At 33.6% G+C, this 10,065-nt stretch overlaps 1 protein-coding gene across 1 annotated transcript; it reads right to left on the bottom strand.

Moving 5' to 3' along the window:
- Positions 1–382: 382 nt before the first annotated feature.
- On the bottom strand, positions 383–2,746 carry LOC145098593 (uncharacterized). Its single transcript, XM_079036221.1, has 8 exons — positions 2,215–2,746; positions 2,035–2,094; positions 1,840–1,956; positions 1,678–1,754; positions 1,005–1,461; positions 825–920; positions 711–715; positions 383–631 (listed from the first exon to the last, which is right to left on the bottom strand). The coding sequence occupies exons 1-8, from the start codon at positions 2,744–2,746 to the stop codon at positions 383–385; spliced, it is 1,593 nt and encodes a 530-aa protein (XP_078892347.1).
- Positions 2,747–10,065: the final 7,319 nt, after the last annotated feature.

Below are 10,065 nucleotides of genomic sequence, written 5' to 3'. Positions count from 1 at the left end.
AATATAAAATGTGTTTTAGAATATCAGAATATTACATATATTATATTCAATGTTTTAAAACCCGGGTTTTTAGTTGACCCGGTGTGATGACCGGTTCACGGGTCAACCGGTTCAACCGTCGGGTCAACCCGGTTTATGGCATTTTTTTATTTTCATATATTTTTGCTTTCCTACATACTACATAGACATATAATACCAATAATTTGATGTCAAAAAAGTTTAATCTAAACACAAAAAACAATCTTAACACAACAAACAACCATATAGAGTATTAATAACATGTTATAGATCAATCTTAACACAACAAACAACAACATAAAGTATAAATAACAAAAGAAAACATAATTGTAGACAAATCCAAACACGTTACGACCAAACCAAATCATGGATCTTGAGAAATTGGAGTATTATAAGCATCGATCTCGCGGTCACTTAGTAACTGAAATTCACTATCAACTTCATGATCAACATGGTCACCTTGTGATTCAGAAGCCGGTTCATGCTCTTGCTCATCAAGCATATTTTCCAAATCATCATAATTAAGTTCCCTTTCCCGCTCTTCTTCAACCACCCAAAATCCCATCTTATCACTATTTTCATAGTCAACAGGATCGTAAGACCTCATATCAACCTTCAATCTACAAAAACATTCAAAAAAATCTCAAATATAACTTGGTCATTTTATAGCATAGTATATCTTAGCAAGTTACCATACCTATTTTGTAAACACAAGTTGTAATGAACAAATACAAGATCATTTAGCCTTTGATGTTCCAATCTATTCCTTCGTTTCGTGTGAATCCTTTCAAATACACTCTAGTTACATTCGCAACCGGAAGAAGATACCGTTTGACTTAATATTCTAATAGCAAACTTTTGCAAAACCGAAATATCTCCGCTAAATAACTTCCACCACTCATCTACAAAAGATATAGTTAGCAAAAAATATATTAGAAAATACAATATTTTATATATAATAATGACACATTAAATTTAAATCATACCTGGACGAGTAAGATTACGAGAAGCAACGACACTAGATCTACCAAAGGTACCTTCAGCATCACGAAACCTCCCTAAATTCAATGTAATATTTAACACGTCATCACCTTTAAAAGTCTTCTCAACCATTTCAAGAACGCCTTGAAACACCGCATTCTTCTTACAAAGATTTGCATGATCATATTGAAAAACAGGATTCAACCAATAAGCCGCACAATAAATACTTTTTCTTAACATCCTATCCCAACGACTATCAATTATGTTAGTGTAAGGCCTATATAATTCATTCTTCTTCTTAAACAATTCCTTAATCCCTCTTCTTTCCCGACGCATTCCCTCGTAAACATAACCAATTGCAGGTTTTTCATCCGAATCACACAACCGCAAAAGCTTTAACAAAGGAGTCATTACTTTCACTGTAATCAAACAATTCTTCCAAAAGATTTCATTCAAGACAATCTGTTTACATTCAACCGCATTTCCCACTTTCAACATCTAATTAAACTCATTAGATATGACCATTGCTTGTAATTCTTCTTTATGGTCATACAAACTTTGCAATGCTATAAACACGATACCAAACCGAGTAGCACCTGGACAGTTAATTTATTTCCAACCAGGTCTTTTTCTTAACCAATTCAAGGGCCACTTATGATTATAAACAAAAATAGTAACCCTTGATGCAAGATTGACCAAACTTTTCGCATTATCCAATTCTGAAAGATCCTTTAATACAAGATTAAGACAATGCGCTGCACATGGAGACCAAGTAATAGAAGGATATCTTTCACATAACTTAGTACCAGCAAGCTTGTAATTAGCAGCATTATTAGTTACCATTTGAACCACATTTTTTTTCTCCTACCATTTCAACAATCTCAGCAAACAAATTACACAAATTTGTAGCATTGCTCTCTATATCAGATGCATCAACAGATTTAAGAAATGATATCCCTTTCGGACAATAAACCAAGAAATTAATCAAATGTCATTGTGAAACATCCCTCCACCCATCACTCATAATTGTGCAACCTGTATCAACCCATTGACTTCTTAACAAATCAATTATTAATGAAACTGACTTTTTTGCATCTGTCAATAAATTAACCCTCAGAGCATGATAATTATGTGCTTTGTACCCATAACCAATACTTACTATTTTATCTACCATAAGTTGAAAAAAAGGAGAGTTGCAAGCATTCATAGGTATACATGCATCATAAAACCACATAGCAATAGCTAAATCCACATCATGTATTTTTTCCTTACTTTGCATTGTAGATTTGATAGTGGGTTGGGAAGGATCATTTATACCTTTTGTAAAAAATGGATGCAAGTTTGAAGTAGATTTCCTTTTACCCTTTTTCACAGTTGACATTTCTATTTCCTCCATCTCTTCATCATCATCCAAGATAGTAACACTAGTGGTACGTTTTTCTTTTTCTTTTTGGGCAGTCTCTTTCAACTTTCCTTGCATTGTAAACCGCACTTCTGGACTAACTTTTGGGCATGCTACTACCTCACCTTTAATACCAGCAAGATGTTTCTTAACCCTGTTTATTCCACCACCACCTATAACTTTTTGACAAAAGTTACATATCCATGCCTTTTTCCCCTTCTCATCAACGACTTGAGTAACATGTTCCCATGTTATATCGGTCTTTGTTCGTACATTTGATTGAACCGAAGAATGGGATTGAGCTTGAGATTGTGCTTGCAATGGTTGTTCTTCCCTTGATTCCATATCTAACTGCATTGAAAAGTAATTTTATAATCAATAAACATATGTCAATTGGATCCTAATTACATAATCAAAACCTTGAAAAAATGACCAATTAACAATAAATGAACTGTAAACTAACCAAATTTGTCACAAAACCTTGAAACAATGATAATTAGGAATATATGAATTGTAATTGATTTCACCTGTAATTGATAATTAACAATAAATAAACCAACCAAATCTATCACCTGTAACTGATAATTAACAATAAATGAACTGTAGTTTATAATTAACAATAAATAAACTAACCAAATCTATCACTTGTTTTAAAAGAAAAGCTAATTAGAAGCCATAGAAGAAAATAACTTGATTTCAAAGTCAATTAGAGAAGAAAAGAAAATTGGAGAAGAAAATAAAACAAATCTAGCAACTGATTTCACAGTCAATTGATTTCAGTCTTTCACAGGCAATCAAAAGAACGGAAGTCTCTACAGCTAATAAAAAAAAAGGAAGTCGCTGCATTGCAGTCGCTGTTGAGGTCACTGCATTGGGTTTAGGTGGAGAAGGAACAACCAAGGCACTTCTGAAACACCAGTCGATGTATAAGCAAAAAAAAAAAAAAAAAAGAAAAGAAAGGAAATCGGAAACTCACCTGGAGGCCAGAGAAGAATGGAAGTCGCCGGAGAATGGAACTCACCAGTCAATTTGCGACTTGCTGCTTTCGTTTGCGACTTGTTGCTTTCGTTTCCCAGAGAAGAACGAAGAACGGAAGTCTTTTTTGTGGCCTGGAGCGATACAACGATACTCAATTAATTAAGCAAGCCCTAATAAACGTGTCAATCCGGTTTTTACCGGTTCAAAATACCCGGTTCAACCGCGGTTTATGGTAAACCCGGCCGGTTCGATCCGGTCGGTATTTTTACAAAAACCCGGTATCGATTAACCCGTCTTCTATCCCGGGTCACGGACCAATCGACCGGGTCGACCCGGGTTTTAAAACATTGATTATATTTTTTTGAATAACACAATATTAGAATATTTTACTAAAAAAATGGTCTCACGGTCTCACATAATTAAACCTTCTCAAATTAGCCTAACCATATATATATATATATATATATATATATATATATATATATATATATATATATATATATATATATATATATATATATATATAGGTTCATTTGAGACCAATATAATTTTGTGAAAAATGGGGACGTGATCATTGCCACTCATCTTACGTATCAAAATAATAAATAAAAAATTATATATTGCAAAATAAAAGAAAAAAATCCAAAAATTCTTCTTTTAATTATTATTTTTGTTATTTATTTTATCCCAAAATTTTTAAAAAAAAATTAAAAAAACAAATTATCGTTTTTTTCGAAATATAAGTGAAATATTCTAATAGAATGTTACACAGTAAATAATCGAACCGAATTTTTAGAATGTTAGAATATTATATTATTTTATTAAAGTTGGTAGATATGTTAAAATATTCTAATCTTCTACTAGAATTGTTAGATTTGTTAGAATATTCTAATACTTTAATAAAACGTTTTGAATATTTAAAGTTTAATATTGTAGTAGAATATTCTAAAATTCTAGAAATTCGATTTGAGTATTTACAGTATAATATTTCATTAGAATATTTCACGTATATTTTGAAAAAAACGGTAATTTTGTTAATCTTAATTTTTTTGGGTAAAATATATGACGAAAATAATATTTAAATTTTTTTTCTAAAATTTTCATTTAATTTGTATTTTAAAAATATATTTTTTATCTTTAAAATGAATGGTTAGGATTACGTTCCTATGTTTCACAAAATATGATGGTCCCACATGAACCTAGCCCTATATATATATATATATATATATATATATATATATATATATATATATATATATATATATATATATATATATATATATATATAGGTTCAGGTTCATTTGAGACCATTCTAATTTTGTGAGACCGTGAGACCAAATCTAAAAGTAATTTTAAAATGCAAAATAAATGAAAAAATCCAAAAAAAATTTTAAATATTATTTTCGGAACTTGAATTAACTAAAAAAAACAAAATAAAAAAATAAAAAAAAAATTCCGTTCTTTTTGAAAAATACGTGAAATATTCTAATAAAATATTACACTGACATATTCTAAAAAATAATTTTAAAATGTAGAATAAATGGAAAAATCTAAAAATTCTTTTTTTAAATATTATTTTCGAAACTTGAATTAAGTAAAAATAATAATAATAAAAAAAAAAAATTCAATTTTTTTTTTGAAAAATACGTAATATATTCTAAAAAATAATTTTAAAATACAAAATAAATGGAAAAATCCAAAAATTCTTTTTTTAAATATTATTTTCGGAACTTGAATTAACTAAAAATAAATTAAAAAAATAAAAAATAAATAAAAAAATGCGTTTCACGGTGAAGGCCGCATTGGTGGTATTGATTTTTGATGGTCCGATTAGGGATGAACGTGGGATGAAACTGTTATCAACTCGTATCGTTCCCGATTTTTCGAATATCGAATTTGATTGAAAGTTATTCCCGAGTACCGAACCGAATTAACATCACCGGTACCGGTATTGGGAATAGTATCGGTACTCGGTACTAGTACCGGTACCGATTCCCGAATATCATGTATTTGGAGTACCAAGTACTGTCTCATATTTTTAAATTCTGTACGGTTCGGTACCGGTTCCGGTGCAGTACCGGTACGAGATTGAGATTTGGGAACTAATCACCCCTAGGTTCGATAGAGGTCTGGTGATGGTGGCGGTATTGATTGATGGTGGTTGCGTTGACCGGTGGTGGTCTTTTGAATATGAGCATTGTAAGAGAGAGGAGAAAGGGTTGGTTGGGGTAAGGGTCGTATTTGTTTTTTGTTTTCTTTTTATTGTTACCATCAAAAGAAAAAAAAAAGGTAAATAAGTCATTGTATTATATTGTTAATAACTAAATGATAAAAATTGAAACCATAAAGAACTTTATAAGACCTAAAAAGAAATCAAGAACTAAATATCGGCAGAATTCATAAAAACCATTTATGAAAATTATTCTTAAATTAAAAAAGAAAAAGAAAAAAAAGACAAACACGCTGCAATAAGTCATTTCAGACACTTAAATCATCAAAGCTTGGTTGGTTGGTGGATGTTTTAGTTCACATAATTCATTCAGTATTTTGCTTTACTAGTTTATTTTGTTAACTAAGATTAAAATTAGATAGAAACAACATAAAGTGATATTGTTGTAATGGTTAACGTATTTCGAACATTTACTTTTTGGGTAGTTATATAAAAATATTAAAAATAATATATGTTTCCTTGTAAATTATCCATCTCATCTAATGCTCGTAAAGTTAAATTGAATATATTTGTCATTTGACAAAATAAAAATAAAAAATTGCAAGGTAGATTAATAGGAAAAAGTCGATATATTGTCTTTGTTCTATATTGGTCCTATTTTATTTCGTCCATAAGAGATGCGTAAACTTTTTTTTTTTTTTTCTTCATATACCACTTTAAAAGCCACGTCCATATTTTTACATTAAAATAGAGTGGGAAATTATGTTACCAGTGAACCCCATTTTAACTTTGTGCGTTATTATTGACACCAAAAGTATATTTTTTAAGTTATATATTAACACCAAAACTATATTTTTGAAGTTATATAGAATATCAAAAATACTCATTCTAGTAATTAATTTTAAACACATATATATTATATTTTTTCTTTTATAATGTAAGGTCCTGGAAATAGATCAGTGATCAATAAAAAACACAATCACAGAAACAACACAATCACAGAAACGAGAATAAGAGAATAAAGGAAAAGAAATCAAGCTTGCACACGTTCTAATGATGAAACACATCTGGTACAACTCGATATACGACCGTGAACAATTAGGCATCAACAACTAAACAAGACTGGCTAACCCTCTATATATAGGGAACTACGACCGAAAGGAGTTTACGGCCGTAAGGTGTTTACGGCCGTAAACTCATTACAATACCGTAAACAATCACCAAACCTACCAAAATACTTTATCTATACAAAACCACTATTACAATGCAAAGCCTAGACCAAACCACTAAATGAGTCTTTCAATCCCCCCCCCCCCCCCCTTGGTTTGGTGCTAGCTTGAAGTTAACCCTTATTGACTACCATAACGTCCGCTTGCCCCATTGCCCCATTCCACATACGCTTATTAAGAATCTCAGCCACTATGGTCGTATATACCTTCGCAGCATCCTCAAAAGTATCTTCCGCAACCAATATCTGAAAATTGCTTAGGTGATGAATGTCCCACTTGCGGAATTGTAACAAATCTCTTCGGTCATAGAGTCGGATACATCCATTCTTGAGCTTGATTACAGCAGTTGATGTAATCTCATCGAAAACCTAACAGTCCATTGAGGCTAGAGATCTGTCTTGATAGTTCTGAAGCACAAGGAACTGTTTAACCTGCTTGGTTGCAGGCCACATCACAATTTGCAGAGGTTAGTCATTTTTAGGATCAATAATATCAGGATGCTCCAACATAACAGACTCAACAGTTTTCATCGCAGGAAACCCCTTTTTAACCTTATCTTCAAGGAAGTGCTTGAATTGGGTCGCCTAAGGATTTTTTTTCAGATTTGAAAAAGGAGCTCGTGACAATTCTGTCAGATCGACCCTAGTCCATGAGTTGAAATCATGACTATCTCTGTAAAGCTCAGAGTTGCCACTCTTTCTTAGCACGATCCACATCTTGAGAGGATCATGAAATCCCCAAGAAACAATTCCCGATTTATCGCGCAAATGTATCTCTGAATCAAACAACCTCAAGATCAGTCACTGTAATTGCAGGTTCATCCCAAGAAGCATTCTGGTTAAAATTTCTTTTAAACAAAAGTTGCCCCTTCTTAGATGCTTCCTCCTGTGCATCGCGAATTATTGCTGAGACATTAGGGGCTTGGGGAGGCTCATTTACAACACGATCAACAACCCCTGATGTCTGACCAGTTGGCATGGTAACTGGAAAGACTTGAGCATGTAGATTAATTTTGTATTCATCAGTAGACGTTTGATATTTATTACCGAAGTCTTCCTCAAGCTTCTTATTTAGCTCGAAATAGCTTGAAGTCAAAAGATTGAAATGATCTTGAAGATCAAAAATCTGCTTTGACTTTATAGCTTTGTCCTTAAGAAGATCAGCTACTTGTACACCGAGCTTTGAATTGTCAGATTGAAGTTCAGAGACTTGAACATTAAACTTTGTATTTTCAACTTGAAGATCCGAAACACGAATGTCAAGCTCAATGTTCTTCTGACTAAGCACCGAGATCTCCTTCTGCAACCCAGGGATAGTGAGATTGTCTCCTCCAGAACCGCCATCCCCAATAGAAATACCTTTACTGCTAGGGGGAGGCATCAAAAATTGCTCCTCAGCCAAATGCATGGCTAATTTTACAGAAGCTTCATCGTGATCAGATCGAGGAGAAGAAAACCCTGGTGGAATAGAAGATCCACCAACTTCAAAAGTGGTGTCTGGTCCCACAGTAAAAAGCTTGGTTGTAGTAAGACTGGGAGTAGTGGTAGGTGGTATAGGAAGGTCACTAACAATATTTGCAATTAGAAAACTCTGCCTTGGATCCCTTCTTCTTCTTTTCAACGGGGGTTCAACAGTCTGTGTTGATGTGAGATCACTCACAAATGGCTCTATAGTCGGAGGAACAGAAACAGGAGGAGGAAATCCTATAACTGTCTCCATTGGAGTGGAAGTATTCGCCATTTGGTTTGTGGTAGGAGGTGCAGTTTCAAGAACTTCATCAGACTCCCTTGTCTCTGTTGTTAGAGGAACAACTTCATCGACATTGTTAAAAATCGTGTCAAGGCTCTCATTAGTCACAAAATTTGCACTACTTGCAAGAGAAGCTGCAATATCATCATTGTCAAAACCATTGAGATCAAAATCATCAAACGAATCATTTTTTTATCTCCCTCAACATCTGCCTTAGACTCCACATTCATTCCTTCAACATCACCTTGAGCACGAGTAGATACTAAACCATGTTCTTCCGCCACATGAGCTTCAGGAGTAGGAGTATCTTCCTTTTCAATATTCTCATCATCAGATACAGTAATAACAACGTCGTTTGGAGATGATTTCTCAGAAGATGCAGGCTCAGAAGACGCCTTGTCAGAGGATTCATAAGATTCTGAGGATTCATTCAATTTGGCAAACTTTCCAAACTTATCTAGAGGATACTTTCCTTGAAAAATAACTTTTCCTTTCCGATTCTGCTTGATAAGCCCTACGGTGTGAGGACCCAAAGATTTCATATCGAGAGTATCATCTTCCTTTATCATATCCGGAAATTGAGCATTGATAAACAGTTGAATGAACCTGTGATACAATAAGAAAGTATCCCGGGTTGAGGCTCTGATGTTCACAACAAACTCATCCAAGATAAATCTTGAAAAGTTGAACTTTACTCCTGCAACGAGAGAAACAATTGCTCCAGTATTCCTCATAGAAATTTCATCAGCTCCTGATCTTCTTATTGAAATGCAACTAACAAACACGTGCGCTAAAAATCTCCAATATGGAGGTAAGAGCTTCTTTAAAGTTGGAGATGAAGTGCCTTCATATCCCATCCTCCTTAGAATTCTCTGAGCATCTCCAATCCCAATCTCTGTGGGAAAATTAGGTTGATTGTCAATCAGCAATGTATCTCTGATAAAGCCCTCAGTGATCACTATATCGTGTCCTTTTACAGTAGCTTTAATAACAACAATTCCAGCATCATCCATTTCCATTTTAGCAGTCGCTCAAAACTCTCTAATCAAATTCTGGTAAACAACAGGATTTACAGTGATAGCAGATGCCAAACAACATTCCCTAAGTCTGTGGATCATCGACTTGAGGTCCGAGTGAACAGCTTGAGGATCCGCTAAGACAATAGCTAGTTTGTGCATGTCCGCAAATTTAAGGTTCGCCATTGACCTGCACTAACCATACCAAGTAAGACAGGAAAAACCAAACGAACAACAAAAGTTTTAATTTAATTTTTGATCCCAATAATAAAAAAACAATTTTAAAATTAGGTCAAAATCAAATTTTAAGTCAAAATTGGAGTTTGCGGTCGACACTGGAGTTTGCGGTCAACACTGGAGTTTGCGGTCAACAATTATTGTTTACGTCCAAACACATGGATTTGCGGTCAACAGGGATTTACAGCCGTAAATCCTTGCCAGTGAACTATCGACCATCGACGGAGTTTACAGTCGCAAGTATCTTACGGCCGTAAGCTTGGGCCGTAAGCTTGGGTCGCAAGC

The sequence above is a fragment of the Lactuca serriola genome, chromosome 4 (assembly GCF_051521515.1).
Source record: "Lactuca serriola cultivar US96UC23 chromosome 4, Lser_US96UC23_V15, whole genome shotgun sequence".
Taxonomy (NCBI): Eukaryota; Viridiplantae; Streptophyta; class Magnoliopsida; order Asterales; family Asteraceae; genus Lactuca; species Lactuca serriola.
Note: the sequence above shows the minus strand (reverse complement) of the source record. Positions and strands in the feature narration are given on the sequence as shown.

Bases quoted from the DNA above. Each gene is read 5' to 3' on its own strand.
- LOC145098593 (XM_079036221.1), bottom strand. From the start codon at position 2,746: ATGGAATCAAGGGAAGAACAACCATTGCAAGCACAATCTCAAGCTCAA. The intron at 1,755-1,839 runs GTAACTAATAAT...CTCCATGTGCAG, and splicing joins AAAAAAATGTGGTTCAAATG to CGCATTGTCTTAATCTTGTA. The intron at 1,462-1,677 runs GTTACTATTTTT...GAATGTAAACAG, and splicing joins TGGTCAATCTTGCATCAAGG to ATTGTCTTGAATGAAATCTT.